This window comes from Rhinopithecus bieti, unplaced genomic scaffold, assembly GCF_001698545.2.
Source record: "Rhinopithecus bieti isolate Rb0 unplaced genomic scaffold, ASM169854v2 scaffold_35900, whole genome shotgun sequence".
Lineage (NCBI taxonomy): Eukaryota > Metazoa > Chordata > Mammalia > Primates > Cercopithecidae > Rhinopithecus > Rhinopithecus bieti.
Window position 1 is genome coordinate 865,911 of NW_016815631.1, and position 21,811 is coordinate 887,721.

At 37.3% G+C, this 21,811-nt stretch overlaps 1 protein-coding gene across 1 annotated transcript in view; it reads right to left on the reverse strand.

Moving 5' to 3' along the window:
- The window catches only part of CDH2 (cadherin 2), a 93,274-nt gene that overhangs the window by 35,532 nt on the left and 35,931 nt on the right, over positions 1 to 21,811 (reverse strand). The window contains exons 6-13 of the mRNA XM_017853526.1: positions 19,780 to 19,952; positions 10,983 to 11,120; positions 10,138 to 10,323; positions 7,572 to 7,825; positions 6,007 to 6,149; positions 2,811 to 3,044; positions 2,282 to 2,515; positions 228 to 367 (exon numbers count right to left, since the gene is read on the reverse strand). Of these exons, the coding sequence (XP_017709015.1) occupies positions 228 to 367; positions 2,282 to 2,515; positions 2,811 to 3,044; positions 6,007 to 6,149; positions 7,572 to 7,825; positions 10,138 to 10,323; positions 10,983 to 11,120; positions 19,780 to 19,952 (1,502 nt within the window). The remainder of the gene's footprint in view (positions 1 to 227; positions 368 to 2,281; positions 2,516 to 2,810; positions 3,045 to 6,006; positions 6,150 to 7,571; positions 7,826 to 10,137; positions 10,324 to 10,982; positions 11,121 to 19,779; positions 19,953 to 21,811) is intronic.

Sequence of the window (21,811 nt, forward strand, 5' to 3'; positions counted from 1 at the left end):
ATTTTTTTTTTTTTTTTTTTTTTTTTTTTTTACAAAATAAACACAATGACATTTGGTACTTCGAAAAAAAATTGAGAAATATTCAACACACACAGGAAACAATTCACCAAATGACTGATAACAGGAGGGAAACCTGATACCATTTTCTTACTGATGTACTAACACTTCCCACTACTAAATTTATATGATCATAAAATTTCTTTTTAAAGATTGAAAGCACTGCTCACCTGGTCTTCTTCTCCTCCACCTTCTTCATCATATTTTAAAATATTATCTCTTACATCATCTTCTGGATCAATTAAAAGTTGTTTGGCCTGGCGTTCTTTATCCCGGCGTTTCATCCACACCACAAACATCAGCACAAGGACTAGGTAGGAAAATAGTAAAAATACATAATATTGTCATTTTTAAAGCCTGGCCTATCTAGTCACAGTATTCAGTACTAATAATTTATACTTATATAGGCTGAAGGTTTGTAATGCATCTTTCACTCTACTATATATTTCTGACCTCACATTAAGAGAGACAAGACAAAGCAGGCTGAAGCACTGGGTTTAGAGTACGAAGGCCTGGGCTCCCATCCCTGGTGCCCTGCAAACTCATTTGAGAGGTGATCATCCTTGTTCTCAGTTTTACCATCCACATATGGGGACAGTAACTTTTTCTATCTTCCCTTTGGCTTGCTGAAGGATAGTTGTCCTTAATAGGGCCTTGTAAATTCTAGAGACACAAAACAGCAGTAAGTTGTTACTTGCTGTGTTATGTAGGTTGGTCAGTCATCATTACACTCCAAAATTCACAGAAAACAACACTTCTCCAGGAGGACAAAGTTTGCCCGGATGACCTGGGTAGTAAATTGGAACTAAGTCAGGAATTGGACTTTGAGGTTTTGACTCCCAGAGGCTAGTGCATGTTTCAGCTAAGAAAGCTAGGGGATTCATTTGAACACTGAAAAAACATTAGACTTTCATGTTTTATACTTTGTGCCAGGTCTAGAACCATACATTTTCCAGTAAGTTGATGTTAAAATCAGCACCAATTCAGTTTCCTTCAAAACGTCAGTTACTTCTTCATTGCCATAATCCATCATACCTAAGTCTTTCTTGATAAGATTGGCATCTATGGCACATTTCAGTTGAAATGGAAACATATCCCTGAGTGCACATCTAGGAACAAATTCTGTCTAAAATCTGGGGATATCAGTTTATATCCTGAAGCAAAAGATTTAATGACTCCTATTGGAGCACATTTTTATTATTGGCCATAAAAGTAAATATCCTCCTTTTAAAGCCAGATAACATGATCTCATTTGCTATTGTTCCAGGGCTAAATCTAGCAAGTGGATTATTAGTAATAGCATGCAGGTTTCAAATTATAGCCAAAGTAGTCTCCACACAGGAAGTAAAAAATGCTTAGACTTCTATAGTAATTGCTTAGAATAAAAGGATAGAATTCTAAATTACCAGAACACTTGTAAATGGAGAAAACATAAAAGAAATGGCCAACATTTTCAAGAAAGTGATTGGTGTATAGCATGATCACACAATAAACTAAGTCCTGCTGCTATTTCACAATAAAACACAGGGCCCAGGCAATTTATTCTTTTAACCTGCCTGCTTAGAAGTGGTTCCTAAAGTACTTTCCAGTGGTTAATTTTTTGCATTCCATTGAACCAAAGATTGTAAAGTACCTTCAAAAGAAGCAATTCCTTAATCTACACTTACTCTAAAGACAAATTTATTGAGCTGGGTAATCATTTCTATTATCAAACGTGCTGTATGTGAAGTGCAATCTCTCACTCTTTTACACAGCCCTTCAGAAACAAATACCTTGATCCTCGCATGACTGGAGCACGTTGCTGACTGTGCTTTATATGAAGGAAGGTGAAGGAAAGCGATATACTTATTTTCCTAAATCAACAACTACGTGCCATAAATTCATACTCAAATCATAAGAAAAGTGCTCAAACTTGGGATTGTTTAACGTTTTTCCTATGAAAAGCCTTTACTACAGCTCCCTGAGCAATCAGCAAGAGAAAGGGGAAGAGAGCACGGAAGAGGCATGCTGAGGAGGCTTGTTGCAAACCTCAAGTGCTTGAAACAAAGCTCTGGGGTTTTTTCATTCTAAAGTGGACTTGGCCGACCCATATACGATTGGCGAGGAAATGCTGAAAAGTCAAAGGGTTGTTAGACTACTTTGCCAGGCAACAGCAACAAATGACTTTGCTGAACATCCTGGAAGCCAAGAGAACTGAAATCTAAAAGACAGTAAAAGTACTCACTAAGCAGGATGATGATGCAGAGCAGGATGGCAATGATGGCACCAGTGCCAAGCCCTGCACCCACAATCCTGTCCACATCTGTGCAGTCCCCGTTGGAGTCACACTGGCAAACCTTCACGCGCAGGATGGAAATATTTGATTTGGGAGGATTACCCGAATCTGTGATTATGATGGGAACTTCATAGATACCAGCTTCAAGAAATTTTATCTTTAAATTAAGCTGAGCAAAATCACCTACATGAAAAAGGAAAAACATAGTTTGATAGGTAATACTTAAAGTGGTAAAAAAACACATAGCATTGTTCAGAATGTATTTACTACCTAACAGTACACATAAAGTGGATTACAACTATGCTGCATTCTAAATACTTTTTTGGCCGTAAAGGCCTTTAATATCTTACTTAAACTTTAAGTAGCTTTTAAAGTATGTATAATGAGAAGATTACGAAGCACATAAAAATTAACTTTTCATGCCAGGCTTCAAAATCTCTCAACTGCACATATATTCAAATAATTAACCTGTTCTTACCATTAAGCCGAGTGATGGTCCAATTTCTCTTAATAGTCACTGGAGATAAAGGAAGATCAAAAGCAAATGGTCCAGCATTTGGATCAATGTCGTAATCAAGTGCTGTAATATTAATTGAATTGGGGTCTGGAGTTTCGCAAGTCTCTGCCTCTTGAGGTAACACTTGAGGGGCATTGTCATTAATATCAAGTAAATAGATCTGCAGCGTTCCTGTTCCACTCATAGGAGGAATTCCTGAAAAGAGAAAAATCACAAACGATGCTGAACAGTTCTCTCCAATGAGCCTCAATTATGGTGAAATTCTCAAAGCTTCTAACCTTCTGGCCCTTATAACTGTGTAACCTTGGAAAAATTTAGTTGCTATGGCATCTGGGCAGACCATTTCCAGAACAAAGCCCCTTCTTGCTTCCCAGAAAGAATGACCCTGAGCTGCCACTGCTGCTCTGCAGGAGCTGAGCAAGGTGACGAAGAATGCCCCTGCTATGGAATCCCAGACTTTCCTTGCCCCTCCTGCCCATTATTCAGGGCTTGCACAGACCATGCTCCTCCAGGCACTGTGAGGAATGTTGGAGATGCAAACACAGGGCTCATGATCCTGTGGACCCTACTCTTTTTATGGAGAACCAATATATATGCATGAAAGAACATACAGCTTTGACTTCTTGAAACAGTCTACAGACAAGTGATACAGAACCACAGACCTCAACTCAGGAAGGAATATCATGCAGAAGAGAAATGATATTTACTAACCAACCAACTACCTGCTTGAGATCATATTAGGCTGCTCTATGTACATTCTTTCATTGTAATCCTATGACACAGGTTTAAACAGATGAACCTGAGTCTGTAAACTGCTCATGGTCACACACTCTTGTAAGTGGTGGAGTTGTTAATAAAGATGGGTCGGCCTGACCTCAAACCCATTCTCATTCCACAATAATAAAATGCTGTCTCCACCACTTTGTGTGATAATTTAGTCTAGTGATTTGATTTGCTTCTGCTATACTATAAATATTCACATACACATACATATAATATGTTTATGAATATTTTATAAATAATGCTGTACACTGAAGACCAGAGATTTAAGCGACCTGCCAAAGGTCATGCAACTAGGAAGGTGCACATACATACACAATCCTGGGGAGGGAATAAGGAAGAATGTTTACCAATTTCTATGAGGAATATGATAGTTCTAAGATCAGGGAGAGTTGAACTGGAAGTGTATAGTGGCTGTTACAACATTCCAACACCACCATGACCACTATGATACTCAATAGTTTGAGGGACTTTGAAATTTATTATCACATTTAATATTACTATACTTTTGTAACAACCATATAGAATATGTAGGTAGTGAAACAATTTATCAATAATGAAACTAAGGCATAAAGAGTGTAAGAGCTTGCCTAATCATTAAGGAACAGAGCTGGGGCTCCAAATCTAGCCTTGTGACTAAAAATAAAGTGCACTTGCAAAACATCACAGCTACATACATTTAACAGGTCACTTCTCTCTCTTATCAAAAGCTTTTCAATTAGAAAACAATCCTTATTGGTGAATGAGAAATCTGGTCGTAACTCACAACCAATATACATACATACATACACATAATTGTATGGCTCTTTAGATCTTAACCTAGTGATTCAAGATGCATTACTTTCAGTTCCACTGTAGAAAGAAAGCCACTGTTTACGGCAAAAAAGCATAAAACAGGTACTAATGATATGCTTTGATGTACAATGGCAAAAGCTATTCCTACAAAGTTCCAACACTATTTAAACAAGAGGTCCCATATTAAAAAGGGTAAGAAATATTTCTTTGGTTGGTCATTACACAAATTTTCTACAAATAGTAATCTCATTAAATCTTAGTATACAGATTTAGAAAGGTTCATTGACATTATTCTTCAAGTATTGGTATGTAACATTTTAGCAATGCAAAATATTTTACAATTTGAAAATTGCAAACACCAACTTCAACCACCAAATTGAAGCCTGCTATTTTTTAATTAAATACCAACAGTCATATTTATAGTTTAATACTGAAAATATTTTAAAATATAGTTGTGTTTCAGTTTTGAAACTATTAATACACAATAGGAATACTTATTCGAGTGGTTAGTTTGTGTCAGCCACTGTTTCAAATGCTTCATATATATGTAGAAGTCATTATATTTTAGTTAAAACACTGAGTAAGGTGCAGATACCTATCTCTATTTAACAAAAAAAGGAAACAAATATATTTAAAACCTCATGCCAATCCCACAGATTCAAAGTGGGAAAGCTGGAGTCTGCGCCTGGGGTCCTGTAGAACTCCAGAGNAATAGGAATACTTATTCGAGTGGTTAGTTTGTGTCAGCCACTGTTTCAAATGCTTCATATATATGTAGAAGTCATTATATTTTAGTTAAAACACTGAGTAAGGTGCAGATACCTATCTCTATTTAACAAAAAAAGGAAACAAATATATTTAAAACCTCATGCCAATCCCACAGATTCAAAGTGGGAAAGCTGGAGTCTGCGCCTGGGGGTCCTGTAGAACTCCAGAGCCTGAAGTCTGAAGCACACATCATACTGAGAGCTAACAAAGCAAAATAAGCCCCTTATCAGGTCTGCATAAGTTCTCTTTATATTACATATCTCAAAAACGTCCTTATCTATAAATCTTAACCAATTAAAAACCAGCAGAGACTCAGGAAAAAAAGAAGGTACCACGTATATATTCCAAAACCCACACCCTGAAGCTCACTACTCACTTATCTCAATTTATGCACAAAATTAAGTTTCCTAGCCCATGGCAGACAGAAGCAGAGAATTATAAAAAGCAAGACTGATAGAGATGCATATATGAATGGCAGCAAACAGAGTGACTAGAAGACATATAAAAAGAGCCACTCAAAAAACCCAGTGTCTAGGGCCACTGAGGATGGACTTAGGGCATCAACGTGTGACAGCACAATAAGATAACACAGGTATGTCTACATGAATGGTGGATGAACATCAAGAACAGTCATTGCAAAGACTGAAGGATGTTCCAGGACACCTGTCTGAAATGATAAATAAAAGCTGGACCTCGGAGTTATAAAAGTCAGTTTTCCAGGCAATTGAGTTTTGTAGAAATTTTTAATTCCTGAGCATGCATGATGAGGATCTACTGTCTTTCATCAACATACAAGAAAAAACAGGGAACATACCATTGTCAGAAGCAAGGAAAGTAGCATTATATATATTGTTTTTCACATTTGGTGATTCTCGGTCCAAAACAGCAATTGTAGTTATTTGTCCATTCACAGGATCTATTTTTAGCCAATTGGCAGGATCAGATAATTTAGTGTATCTACAAAATAAAAATGAAGTTTAATTTTTTTATATGAGACTTTAAAAAAGCATATTTTACAGGTTTAGTTCCACATGCAACTGGCTCATTAACGTGCATTTCTGTAGATGACAGCCGGAAATACAGCTTTAACATGAAAAAGTATTTCTGTGACAGTGGTATTGGGAGGCACATAAAGGTGGTTTGGTCAGGCATGTAGGGAACATTCTACAGGTGTCTGAGGGACAAGACTAGGAGCACAGTCTCTCTAATGTGGGCTAAAGCAGATTGGAAAGATATCATTTTAGGTTCTCGTCCACTTCAACAGATATGAATGGTGCAGGAAAATAGCTTGAATATAGTTTCTAGATAAGCAGTAGTCTCAATGTATAGGAGTTAAGAGAAATTACAAAAGAAATTGAATACTGTATCACAGAACACGCCTGAAACATTTTAACACTTTATCATGGCCAACATGAAGCCACACTGGAAAGACCACCATAATCCCATTCCTACTTGCATCTTTCACGCTGGGCTGAGCCTCAGATCTATACCTTTGCAAAGAAAGGCCTATAGTCTTGAGTCTAAATTGGCAGATTTATCAGCTTAAATTCCTTTTTAAAATTTGGAGTGGGGATTAACTTTTAAAGATTAGATAACCAATCGGATTGGAAAAGGTATGCTATGTTTGGAGAGGTAAAAGTTGTAGGATTTCAATACCTCTATTAACTGGCTATTTATTAATAGCTGTCTTGATTTCAGTGAATAGAGAAATGGAGAACATTTAACATTTAATAAAAGATAACAATATGAAGTTATCTTCTAGCAGCAGTTCTGTAAGAAGTTTAATGAAATATAAGTTAATTTTAAAAATGATCATCACCTGCTTTGGAGAACAGTCGCATGGGGTGTGCTCTGCCAACCATCCACTCCCTCATCAGGAAGGATAAATTAGATTTTGCTGAGTTTGGAAATCTTTACAGATAGGTTTTATAAGTTCAATAACTACTGTACAGGTAAGGGATGTTACTTAGCTCTTAGATACTGGTTTTGGCATAAGCTTTCTTTCCTTCATGATGCATGGAGGAGAGATAAATGTTATAAGCTTCTGAAAGTTCCCTGTAGAACGTTTTTGTGATGTTTGGCATAAAGGCACAGGCTAAATAATTCTACAGTATTTTAAAGTAAAATGGCAGATACAGAGAAGCAAGAACAGCTTTTCTTTAAATAATAAAGCATTTTAATATGGATACAGATATCTATATCTAATATAGTCATTGAGAAGAAAATTCAAAGAATTTTAAATTATCTTTTAATATGTAGTTTTGATTCCAATGAAAATTTCTTACTCAAATAGTGAATTAGATAGTGAATAGTGAATAGTGATAGTGAATAGTGAATTAGAACATAAGCTCCAAAAACACTGCAAACAGCATTTCATACCTAATATTTTGCTGCATATATCGATCTGGGTCCTGAGCAGTGAATGTTGTCAACATGGTACCGGCATGAAGCCCTTCTTCTTGTCGAATGATCTTAGGATTGGGAGCAAAATAAGGGTTTTCATTTACGTCAATAACTGTAACAGACACGGTTGCAGTTGACTGAGGTGGGTGCTGAATTCCCTTGGCTAATGGCACTTGATTTTCTGCAGCAACAGTAAGGACAAACATCCTATTTGTTTCAAAGTCGATTGGCTGGAAAATAAAAAGGAAGCCATATTTTTGCAGGAAATAAGAATGCTTGCATTCTGTAGTTTATTCCTCTATCAACTCCATTTCCAAAAAATTAATTTGTTCATTTACTACATGATAAAGTTCCTCTCAAGTTTCTGGAAAACATGCATTAGCATGGTCACTTATCAAAATATTTATTCCAATTAACCTAACTATAAATCTTGAGTACTTAAAAGATTTATGTTCACAAAACAATGCACATGATTACTGCACAGATTATTTAGGTACATCTAAAAACTTGATTATTCTTAAGAATAGCATTGTTGACTAAAAATACTAAATAATTTAAAGTCAATGAGAACATGATTGTCTAAATGCACACTCTCAAATATTAGTACAAAGATCACTCCTCATCCAGGAAAGTTTTCACCAGTCTATGATGAATTGAAAACAACCCAAAAATCAGAAAATGTAATTTTAAATAAAGCTAAACTTATTTGATTTAAAATACCTTTCATAATTTGAAGTACACATTTTGCAGTACAAACGTATACCTAATCACAAACACACCTTTTAAAAATAATACTGTTGGTAGGTGGAAAAAATTTTTCTTTTCCTCTTAGCAAACTAAAACTCTGTTGTCTTCCAGAATATTTCTGAGTATTTTACTGGTCTGTAAAATCCCCAAGCTTAAGAAAAACACTCTAGATAAATGCAATGCACAAATAACCCTTCATGTAAATATTAACTTCCAAAGTTCACTGAATCCTGCTGTCACTAGAAATGTTACCAGGAGTCAACTGACTGGACATTCACTCTTAATTTCCCATGTTCACCTGCTAATGGAGGTGCAAATAAGCATTAATGTGCAGTAATAACAGGAAAAACAAGAGCATTAAGATCTCTTAGGCTCATAACTGGTAGCCTAAGAATGATCAAGAGGTGACGCTCATGAGAAAGCCTCATTATCAGCAGAAACTGTATCAGCTTCCTACCCTAGACCACCTTTTAAAATCTTCAAACACATCGTTTTTTTCTCTCTAAAATCCCCAATTCAACATTCCTTTCTCTAGTATTTTAAACAAGGCAGAAAAAATGCCAAAAAGTAAGACTGCAATATTTAGAGTGATTTCACTAGCCACAGGAAACTTTCCCCTGATGTAACATTTATTTAAGCTAAGGGGTATACGCACAGTTCAAAGTCCTTTAATGTGTATGAAGCTCATTTATCTCTCATAACACCATGACTAACGTACTGTTATCAGCCCCTTTCTGCATGAGAAACCTAGAATTTACAGTGATTAAATAGCTGGCCATGACCACACAGATATCAGGAGCAGCGCTGAGACTCTACAGACAGCGGACTCGAGTTGGTGCTTTTGATCACCACGTTCCTTCTGAGAGTTTCCACTCCCATTCCATTCTACTCACGCATCTGCATAATTCTTGGCAACTTTAGCACATCTTTCTACGTAAGGTCAACATTTAGGTTCACTTACAAATCAAGAGTGTTTACGTGGGAGGCAAAGAAGTAAATCTCTTTACTGGGCGGCTAAAAGAAAGGGATGTTCACTTTAACAGGCTTTTCCATTCTAGCTATGCGTTTATTATTCTTGAAGAACATCCCCTTGGCTTCTAGCATTCAATTGTTTTGTTTGGTTCTTTTTTGACCATAAGATCAGAAGAACCGATTTCTTAACGTCTCAGAAACAGCATTTAAAAACAGCCATGCAAATGCAAGAGCTTTCTGAAATGCAGGCTTTCTTCTTGCCTACTCATTGCATTTTACTTCTATGGCTTTTCTGGTTTGTTCACTATCTGCCAATATTCTAACAGCTGTAGATATGAAAATAGCAGGTGTGAGGCATCATTCTTAATAGCTATCAATGGTGATTAAAACTTCAGAATGTGATATATCACGAACATATCAACTACACCGACAGTTAATGTTGCTTAGGCCAGTCCTGTACTCAGATTGGTAAAAACTGTCCAAACTGATTCAAAATCAATCATCAAAACGCTCACAAAATTCTCACTCAAAACTCATTCAAAAACTCACGAAACTCTCATCGCAAACCTCTCATTCAAAAACTCTCACATCAGTGATGATGCCTCAGCATAAATTAAGTATAATTTATGTAATTATAAATTATACTTTATAAGTAAGTATATAGTATATTGGGAGGTAAGACATAACCTCCCAAATATATATCAGACCCACACCTGGAGATATCTGAAAGAAAAACGTCCTAAGTTTCCATTGCAAAACAATGAGTGGGGGGACATATATTGGTCCTTGCTGAGCAGCTGTCAGTGGCCTGAGGAACACTTACTTTGACCACGGTGACTAACCCGTCGTTGCTGTTTGGGTCGGTCTGGATGGCAAACCGTCCTGTAGGATCTCCGCCACTGATTCTGTACACTGCATTCCAGGCTGGTGTATGGGGTTGATCCTTATCAGTCACAGTTAGATTAGCTACTATGACATCTACCCTGTTCTCAGGAACTTCACCATAAAACTGTGAGAAAGACAAACCTGAGTCAGAGGAGCAGCGTGGACCACTGAAGGACAACTTGTCTGGATGACCACACCGTCCAATTTTACTGCCCCATTAAATTTTTATTATCAACACTAAATAAGGAGACTGATAACGCAGGTAATCACAGCATTTATGTCTGACTTTAAAAATACTGTAACATTTTTCAGTAGTCCAGTTTTTTTCTATATTACCTTACAGTTTCATTAATATTAAAATCGGCATCCATTTGTGAGTCTCTAGGTGATTATGGTGGGGTGGGGGAAAGAACTTGTCTGCACAAAATGATTTTACCCCAGATATGGATAATTATATGCTGACAAAGTAGCATAAATCAGTTATGCAGCTCATGCATCTGAAAATATTCATAAGCATTTTGTTACAACAGCACAGTCTTTTTAGGACGTGTTTTCCAGGCAGCTTATTTTAACAACTTTAGCAGTGGACTTGGAGACTACAAGGAAACAAATTACTTGGATGCCTCATGTAAGGCCCTGATGACAGAAATGTCCTAGTTAGCAGCCATGCTACTACTAGGTAAAGCAAGTTCCACCTCTATTTAACACATTTATTATTCATGACCAAACTTCTCAGTAACGAACTATAGACCCAAAGTTGTGTGAGTGACAGGCTGTACTCACCGTCATGGCAGTAAACTCTGGAGGATTGTCATTGACATCTGTCACTGTGATGATGGCCGTGGCTGTGTTTGAAAGGCCATATGTGGGATTGCCTTCCATGTCTGTAGCCTGAATTATTAACGTATACTGTTGCACTTTCTAAAAAGAAATAAAGATAACAACTTAAATGAAACTAGTTCCTCAAGAAGACATAACAGTTGTTCTGTAAATGGCTCTTTATAATGCAAGGAGAGCATGGCATCATTCATTCTGATTAACATGACTTGAAATTTCCCAAGTGGAGTTCCCTTAGAAGCACAGGTCTGGTCCCTGTCTAGAGAGATTTAACTGTGTATATTCACCTCTACTGGCAGAAAGGAACGCAATGCAGACGTGTGAAATTCACAGCTAAGCTGAAACCTCCATCTGGTTCCAACTTTCGCCTTTCTTCACTTCACAGGATTGTGATCAAGCATTCAAGTCATTTGGTTCATATTTACTTTCTTGTATGTTAATTTCTACCCAGTTTAGGATACTAAAGACAATGAAGAATCTCAAGAGAGGGAGAAGAATGCATACATAATTCACGAAGTATGTAAGCTTTCCTTTTATATGTTCTTACATATATTCTATTTTAACAGGGTAGATGCAATATTTCCCCTTAAATTCCATTAATACATATAATTCAAAACCATATAGAAGAGATACACAGCATTCTTAAACAAAGTCAAAACTTGAAGGTTTTACGTTTATTTCCATAGTCTTCTAACGGCATATATCTGATAATTGCGTATTCAATGGATTAGGATTTGGGTGTAACACTCATTGTGTCCGCTGTTTTGAGCACAGACCTACAATGGACATAAATATTGATACATTTACATGTAGATGATTATTATTAGATAGGCATCCACTACTTTCAAATCCCAGGTTGACTGTTTTAAAAGAGAGCCAAATTAAGCTGTAATAGATCTAAGAGAAAATGCTGAGATTGAGAAGTCAGGCATTTGTCGAAAAAGTTTTATATTAGGAAAGCCTAACTACAAACAATATCTAAAATCATTTGGAATCTCTGTGGAAATTGGCACAGATAGATCAAAAACAGTGATCATTTTCATAAATGTTAAAACATTCTGAACAACAAAATCCACTACATACAAAAATAAACTGTCACTGCAAAGTGCAGTTTTCCCTGATTCTAAATATAGCTAACATTATGAATGGCCATTCTTAAGGGATTTCTGGAGCTTAGATAGAACGGACAGAAATTGTAGCTTTTGATTTAGTTGTCAGAGGGAGGGGCAAAGAAAAGAAAGGAGTAGGAGGGAAAGCCAAACCGCCCACATTAGATTCTAAGTCTCTGTCTGTCCACCCAAATGCCAATCTCTAGCAGTTATTTATTTCAGTTATTTTTGTCTTCCTAAAAGAGAACATGTTAGACTTTTTTGAATTAAAAAACACACACAAAGAAATAATGTTGGTTGAGTCATTTAATTTTTCTTAACCCACAGTACCTCGCTATAACGTGAACATAAGCTATAATACTTCTTCAATTGGTTTTCTTCCCCAGTTAGAAGTGTCACTTCAGCTTAATGCTTTCATGGTTAGTGAGAGAATTTTGCGGGGCATTCAGTTCAGCCTCCCAGCTGAAAACCATGAAAATAAAAAAAATTATGACTTTTGAAATTTGAGTTTTGTTAGCTGTTATTTGCAGAAACAGATGAACATTCTCAAAAGAGAGAAAAAAGGAAGTTTACTTTTAAGAAGTTAACTCACATAGGTATTACATGAAGGTATAGTTCTTTCCTAATGTCTATTCTACAAAAATCTTTAGAATTGTGTATGCATAATACATCCAATAATTTTCCACTGATCTGCAATACTGGAATTAGTAGCTAATACTTGAAATTTCTTATTGCTGCAAGCTAGTCTGGAAATTTTAAATTACAAAAGGACACTTGTTATTTCCAAAGTACAGTATCTCTTCAAATTAAAAAAAAATTCAGTTGGTAAATAATGTCATCTCCATTTTCAAATGCCTGATTGGTAAAATATTCTTATATGTAGTAAGGAAGCCTTGATGGCCTATGTTTTAGATAATGAACTGCTTAGAGCTTCTTGCCTAATTTGGTCACTGGGCATCTGTTTGTGAATGACTGACATTTAGATTCCCTAAGGGTTCGACTTCCCGCTCTCATAGTACCTCAGCTGATCAAGGGGATTCTGCTTGAAAACTTCTCTTCCCTTCCTGCTCTATATAGAATACAATCCGAACTCATCTGCTTGCTGTCAATCCTTCCCTCTCTGAAACTCGCCTATTTTACAAAAGTGATTCCTCCCATTCGCTTACCCCACACCTGGAGCTATTTTGCATTTATCTTCAAATGCCCTGTCATGATCCTATGTCACAGAATTTGGCATTCATCTCTGCCTAGACTAGTGGATGTTACCCAGAGTGAACATTTTGGGTTGTCACAACTAAGGAGTGCTTAGTTGTGACAACCAAACTTAGTACCGACATCTAATAGGTAGAGGCCAAGGATGCTGCTAAACATCCTACGATACACAAGATAGGCCTCATCACCAAGTAAAAATGTCATAGTGTCCTGGTTGAGAAACCCTTGCCTGGAATATCATTCCCTTCATTCCAAGCCTGGCTAACATGTGGCTTAAAAGCTACTTTGGAGATGACTTCTGCCAAGTCCTCAGGACAGAGCCCTCACAACACATCCCATCACTGTTTGTAGTTTATATGGCTGTTACCAGTCGTGTATCTCTATCTGCCTCACTGTGCATGTGTGTGCATATATACAGACAGACACACACACACACACACACGTCCCAAGGGCCCTTGCTTTGTTGATGCTTGTGTCACTGGCATATGGCACAGTGCCTGACTCAGAGTAAGAATTCCACAAATGCTTCTGACTTGGTGGATGGATGGGTGAATGCATAAGAAACCTTGCGTTTTGCACGATCTTACCTCAGGTAAAGAAAAAACCATCTTCTATTCACATGGATAGTTATAATTTATTTATTAAAACCCATACTGGGAGCATAAACTAGCTCACCTTTTCCCAAAACCACAGTGATTCATATACAATAGTCCCAATTCTAATATTTCCTCATACCATGAGTCACTTCCTATTTATCTTGACATTAATTTGCTATTTAAAGCTTAATTTATTGTAGAAGTCCCATAAATGGAAAGCTAGCATCACTTATCATAAATATGACAGTAAAAAATAAACATGATGAATTTCTTAAGATTCTGGCAGTCTCTACTTGATGAAGTAGCACCTGAAAGGCTGTGTCCGCTTGCTGTCCTAGAGGCGTCTCTGCATTTACCAATTAAAATCTTACGCACGTGCAGCACTATTTTGAAACACAACTAGAGTGACATCAGTGAATGAGGAGGTGAGAACATTTAGTCATTCATACAGCAGACATTTAATGAATGTCTTCTAAATGCCAGGCAATGGAGTATTTACTTGGATAAAACAGTGGCCAAAACGAGATACAGCCTTGCTTTCATTAAGTGATGGAGGCAGAGAGTAACAGGTGATAGGACCATAGAGAGCCACCAAATGCATGAGTGCAAGTATAGAAATGGCAGGAAGAAGTAATATGAAGAACCTTCAATAGTGTATACCAACTATTAGGTTGGTACAAAAGTAACTGCAGCGTTTGTCATTACTTTTAATGGCAATTACTTTTAATGTCATTACTTTTTTTGATTAAAAAGAGAACTTGATGACTAAACAGATTGTGGGTAGTAAAGGCAATTAAACTATGACCTTGGGAGACTGAGGAGAAGGTCCTGGTCATGTGAAATAGGAAATTCATCATAAATCACAGATTTCAGGACATGACATATTTGCCTCTAGATAAACTGCGTTGGGGACAGAGAGTTGAGTAATAATGGCACCAAAACTTAGGAAGGAAGTATAGATTTGTGACTCTGTTCAAATTCTTAACTGCTAAGCCCCAGTCCCCTTATCTGTGAAATGGGACTAAAAGTACCATCTACCTTATAAATGTGTAGTCTTAACTTTCTTTTGTATACGTACTACATGCTGGCAGTGTTCCAAGGGCCTTGATTTAAAAACTAAAAACAACTTTTATTGAGTTTGAGCACTATGTGCCCGGCAGAGTGCTACACACTATGCATTATTTCATTTAGTCCTCACAATAATCCTATGAGGCAGGTGGGGTTTTGAAACCCCATTTTACAGATGAGGAAACAGGCTTGCGAAGGTACAGAAGCTTGCCATGGACACCCAGCCATAAGAGGCACAGACTAGACTTGAACTCAGGTCTGAGTCAAGAATCTGTACCATTAATCAACCCACTATGTGAGTGCCTTCTAAGATGGTCAGAGTACTGCACACACGCAGCATGTGCACAGGTCAAGCGGGGAAAGCAGATGGAAAGCCGGACTTCAAGTGGATGAGGAAGGAGTGGAAGTATTTTTTGTTTGCTTGTTCTTGAGACAGGGTCTCACTCTGTCACACGGGCTGGACTGCAGTGGCGCGATTATGGCTCACTGCAGCCTTGACCACCCAGATTCAGGTGACAGGTGATCCTCTTACCTTAGCCTCCTGAGTAGCTGGGATTACAGGCATGTGCCACCACGCCTGGCTAATTTTTTGTATTTTTAGTAGAGATAGGGTTTTGCCATGTGGCCCAGGCTGGTCTCAAACTCCTGGGCTCAAGTGATCTGCCTGCCTTGAGTACAGGCTGCCCCTTGGAGAAAACTGGTAGGGAACTCAGGGAAAGTATAGTAACTTAAACATTTCTTTAAGATTCATGTTCAGGGTAATGAGACAAGGAACATCTGCCCCACCGGATGTTGAGAATGGGTATCTAGATATACTTTCTGTGCAACACAGTCTATATAGAGGTATGCAGAGACTATTGTGGGTGCTCAGAGAAGGGATTGAGAACTGGCTCTCAGAGGGTAAGCATCAGCCTGTTATGTAGGAAAAGAATATTGAGGCAGAACAAATGGGAACAGGGAACAGAAGAATAGAAAACTTCCTATTTGCACAAGGACTGCGTGTGGTTCAATAAATGGTTGGGCATCATTTGTATGTGAAAGGAAATTAATTCTAGGAGGTTAGGTTAAGGAGGGTTTTGGGGCCAAGGTCACAGAGGATCTGGAATGCACTATTAAAAAGCTCTAACTTCATCCTATAGGGCGTGGAGAGCCATGTTACCACAGCGGAGACCCAGCAGGTTTGTAGATTATAAAGCAACCTGTAGAGAAAGGAAGATTGAAGACACAACAGAAAACAGGAGAACACCCCTTCAGGATGGAACTAGGAGTTGAAGGCACAAACAGAAAGATTATTAGGTTTGGAAAACAGGAAGTATTTCTTTCATCTTACGAGAAGGAGTAAAGGTGATAGATAGTGCTCAACCAGGAGATGCTGCTGTTGCTATTCATCATGGCAATGGGGAAAACAATAGCTCAGATGTATTGGGCACTGTACTGAATGCTTTTCAAAATGCTTTTAAATACACACACACACACACACACACACACACACACATTTTTTTTAAGACAGGGTGATATGGTTTGGCTCTGGGTCCCCACCCAAATCTCACCTTGAATTGTAATCCTCATAATCCCCATGTGTCAAGGGCGGAACCGGGTGGAGGTAACTGAATCATGGGGGCAGTTTCCCCCATACTGTTCTCATGATAATGTGTGAGTCTCACAAGATCTGATGGTTTTATAAGTGTCTGGCATTTCCCTTGCTTGCATTCTTCATTTCTCTCCTTCCGCCCTGTGAAGAGGTACCTTCTGCCATGATTCTAGGCTTCCTGAGGCCTCCCCAGCCACGCGGAACTGTGAGCCAATTAAACCTCTTTTCTTTATAAATTATCCAGTCTCAGGTATTTCTTCACAGCAGTGTGAGAACAGACTAATACAGAGGGTCTCACTCTGCCACTCAGGCTGCAGCACAGTGGTGCAATCATGGCTCACTGCAGCCTTGACCTCCCAGGCTCAGGTGATTCTCCTGCTCAGCCTCCCAAGTGGCTGGGACTACAGGTGCACACCACCATGCCCAGTTAATTTTGTATTTTTTGTAGAGATGGGGTTTTGCCATGTTGTCCAGGCAGGTCTTGAACTTCTGGGCTCAAGCCATCCACCCACCTCAACCTCCCAAAATGCTGTGATTACAGGTATGGGCCACCACACTGGCCTGAATGCTTCGTGTGTCATGTTAGATAATTCTTAAAACCGTCCCATGAGGTAGGTAATATTATTATTCTCATTTACAGATGCAGGAGCTGAGGTTTCAGGTTAATACACTGGAAGTCAAACAGCCCATAATAAGCAGAGCCAGAGTTCAAACCTGGGGGGAGCAAGGGTGAGTCACTGGCAGTCCTGCACAAAAAGGGAGGAAAATGGACATGAAGTGGAAAGGCCAGGAATACTACCAGCAAGTAATGTCACAAGAGGACAGATAGGAATAAACGCTGAAGACTGGGGTAATGTGGCAAATACACCTTTAGGTCTGGAGACGCTGAAGAATTAAAACTGAATTTTTAAAACCTGAAGATTAAAGAAAAATAAAAAGCTGAATCTCAGTAAGCATTTCAGTGATTAGGAGTTCAATCACTTAAAGGTGTCATACATCCTGAGAGAACGAGAATATTACTTTTGACAGAAAGGAAACTGTGAATTCTAATAGAAATAAAAGAATTTCAAGCCTGCACGAGGCCTGAAAAAGTCAAAGTAATTTATCCCCGGCCTCAGGAAGAATTACCATAAACCATCCGAGATAGATACATTTTTTCTATGTTAAATGACTTTCAGAAAAGGAAGGTTTTCCATAATTTTCCCTAGTAACTCATTGTTGTGTTTAATAATTTCACTGTCAAGAAGCTATTTCTCATACTGTATCTAACCCAGAATTCTATAGTTTCAAATCCATTTCCACATTAGTTTCATCAAGGGGTAGTGAACAGCTTCTCTATCCACTGGAAGATAAACTTAACGATGATTATGGCCTCACGTCAGGCTTTCATCCTCTAAATGAAATACAGTCTCTTTGATTTTTAAACATGGTTGGTCTGTTTTAGTAAAAAGTATCTTTAATTTTCCATGCCTCGTTCTTTTCATAAAACAGCCAGTCTAAATGAGATAGGAATATTACCGTATGAAAACAGGATGAAGTCTCATTTCTGTATCTCACAATGACAATGTGAATGAAAGAGAAATATTAGGATTATGAAATGAACTAAATCTACTTGGTATATGAGCAACCTGGCACTGAAGAAAGAATACTGAAAATTACCCCAGATTCTCAGATAAATTATGGCATTCATGCTGAGTTTATCAGCATATAAAAATAGTATTTCATATGGTAATGAAGAGGTGAAAATATATACATGTTCCAAATATTACTGAACTAAAAGTACTACTTAAGAAACTAAACTGATTTCAACAATCTCTGATGCAAATCAATTCTAGAAAAAGAACTGTTGATGCCTACAAGTTAATAGGTACAATGTCATAGGCATACACCAACTCCTAAGTAAGGCTCTCAGCTCAGAATAAAGTAATCTTAATTGGCTCATATTACTGTATTGTAGTGCTTCTAGCACTATTTTGTGTATAATATTAATTGCAATAGTAATGTTTTCTTCTATTCAATTCAAATAAATGCGTCTACAGAAAATAAAGTGTCAAAAAACAACAAACTTCTAAAATCCTTGTCAATGATATTTTATTGCAGTGGGTATAATGTCTCCTTTTGACATACATAATCTGAAGTCTCATTACAGTAAAAGCTGGCTCAGTCAGAAGTCTACAAAGCACCGATCTCCCTGAGTGGGCCCTTTGATCTTTCACTCAAACAATGATTACATATGGTCAAAATAATGACCTTGAGAATCTGTAAGAAAATAGTCAGGATAGAATCGAAAAGGATGAAAAAAGTTTCTCTAGGAGTGAGGTTTTCAGGAAAGAATATGAGCAGTGCTTGAATCAGAACCTGAAGAACTGGAAGATGCAAGATCAAGAAAAAGGTGCAAGGCATGCCTGGGCGAGGGGATCACATGTACAAAAACACAGGGGAATGCAGGAGCACAGTGGGTTGAGGCCAGTAACACTGAGATGACCCACCGGGAATCAAAAGAAGTACCCGTTCCTTGTCAGACTGTGATACTGCATAGTATTTCAATGCCTTCAACACTGCATACATTTTCAACTAAATGTTATGTCAGAAATGTGTTTCTCTGTATTTCTAACTTCAAATACTTGTGAGTAGAATTAATGCAGTTACTACTGCTCAAGCCTTTTAAGTAAATTAATCATAGAGTTAAGGGGCTAGTTCTAATAAAGAAGATAATCTACTATACACTCTATCAGCCTATTCACAAGGGCTAAAAAACCCAAATCACATACATGTTATTTGCAGCCTTTTAATAACACAAGCATTAACAATTATCCTAAGTTTGTGTGCAAATTATTTGGCTGTGATTTTAATTCCTCACAAAATCTTTGACTATCAAGGAAAACTGAGGAAATGTTAAAATTTTAAAATTAGATACCAGAGAATATTGCTTAGTCAGTATCACATTAAATACTACATAGGCTAGCATTGATTTATCTAGTATATATACATCATTTAACCAATTTGAAGCTCTGCAGAAAAATATACAACAGATTACTTAATGGAAACGATTAGCATAGCATTTGAACAACACTGTGAGTATATTGTGATGTGGAGATAAAATGTGTGTGATGTTGTGCACCTTTAAGATAAAAAGCAAACACAAATAGAGTTTTTGGTTGGCTTACTTCTCGATCAAGTCCAGCTGCCACTGTGATAATGTCACCAGTCTCATTGTTGATTGTAAACATGTTGGGTGAAGGGGTGCTTGGAGCCTGAGACAGGATTCTGTACCTCAACATTCCATTGAGGGCATTGGGATCATCAGCATCAATTGCTGTTACGGTCATCACATATGTTCCTAGAGACAGTGTACATGCAAAATGGTTACCCTTCATTCCAGGGACCCCAAAAGAGAAGGTATATTTATAGTTTTGATATGTCTTATTTTCACTTTTTAAAAACAAATATTTAAAGTCATTTATACTTGATTTAAAATGCTACTCACAAGAACGGTACTTATTTCAAAAAAGATAAAACCTGGTCTGGATCCTTGAATGAAAAATTATACAACATACATATTTATAAAACTCAATTTTCCATAACTTGGAAGATAAATTCACTTTATGATTCCAAAAAGGTTCATTTTAGACCTTAATTTATATAAAATGCAAATAATGGATAATACAGATACCATTAGAAACATAATTTATTGCCGCTGATTCTTCCCTCTGTCATCTTTTCTTCCGTTATGCAATAACGTCTAAAATAACATGCTGAGTATGATTCTCCCCAGTGCCTGAGTCATTTTCCGAATGTAGGCTGTGTGCAGAACGCGGCACACTCCATTTCCTCAGGTCATAAGGAACCATTTCATGCACTGCTGTTTTGGTACATTGCATAGAGATTTGGCATTATGTTTCATTATTTCCTCAGTGATTAAAAGAACATTGGAACCAACTTAGAGACTTCAATTTATTAGATATTTTGGAAAAGAAATCTTCAAAGCCTTTGTATCCAATTAGTTCAAACTAGCTAGACAAACTGTAATTTAGAAATAGAGTGAGAAGTAGTTACTGTTTAGAATGGTTTGTTCTGTGGGATCCTTTTAAGAACTGAATTATGAAATGTTTATCTCTAGTCTACCTTCCTTTTGAATACTCAAGTTCAGTTCTACCTCAGAGCCTGTTTACATTGGGTATTCTCTCTCCATGGTATACCCTGGGTTCTGAACTAACCATGCTTTGGTAATATTATTCAAATCTCATTTCAGAACTTGTCCCTTTAAACCATTTACCTGTTTTGATTATGTGTCATCCCTACACCCTTATTTTTTCAAAACCTTCAGTGTGTACTTACTTGTTGTCATGTTTTTTATTTCTCTCCCCTACTACAATTTAAGTTCCAACAGGGCAGGAACTAGCTTGTCACCACTGTATCCACAGTATCAGAACAAGGCCTACCACACAGCACGTGCTTTATAAACATTTGCTGAATGAATAAATCATTAGAATAAAAAGGTATGTTTCAAAAGTGTGAGCCAAAATACAGATCACAACACAGTTTAGCTCAAGATTCATCACAAATCTTGCCTAGAAGGATGTTTTCAAACTTACAGAAGACCCACAGGAAATATACTCACAATATGTCTACTTCTAGCAATAGCTGAGAGTCTTTTATTTATGGGTGGATCATATGGAAATTCATGGTAAAATGCATAATAAATATAGCTTCAGTAACACATTTTAAACAATTTTTTTGTGAAACAATTCTTGCAAAGTTTGAAATAATAGACAAAAAAAAGAAAATAATATAAAAAAATCTCCACAGTCCCAAAAGTCCAATGTTTGCTTTCTTTGGAATATTTGTAAAGACTTGTGTTTTAGTAAGGAAATGCTGAATCTGCTTTAATTTTACTGTATTTTAAAATACTGAAGAAAGCTACTCTGATGACGTGACTTAGAAGGAGTCACAGATGGCTGAACTTCCTGCACAGCCCCTGGCCTCCCTCTAGCTGCCCCCACCCTACCCCTACATCTTTTCTGAAGAGGCACAGATATGCACTGGGACCAAGAAAATGTATGCGTTTGAGCCATAGTTGGTTATATCTGTAAACTGACTTATGCATAAGGGTGTTGCATAAACTGGTGTTGATGACAAAGGTATTATGCAGCACAATTTTAAATGCTGAGGTTTTTAAAATACGAAACAAAAATACAA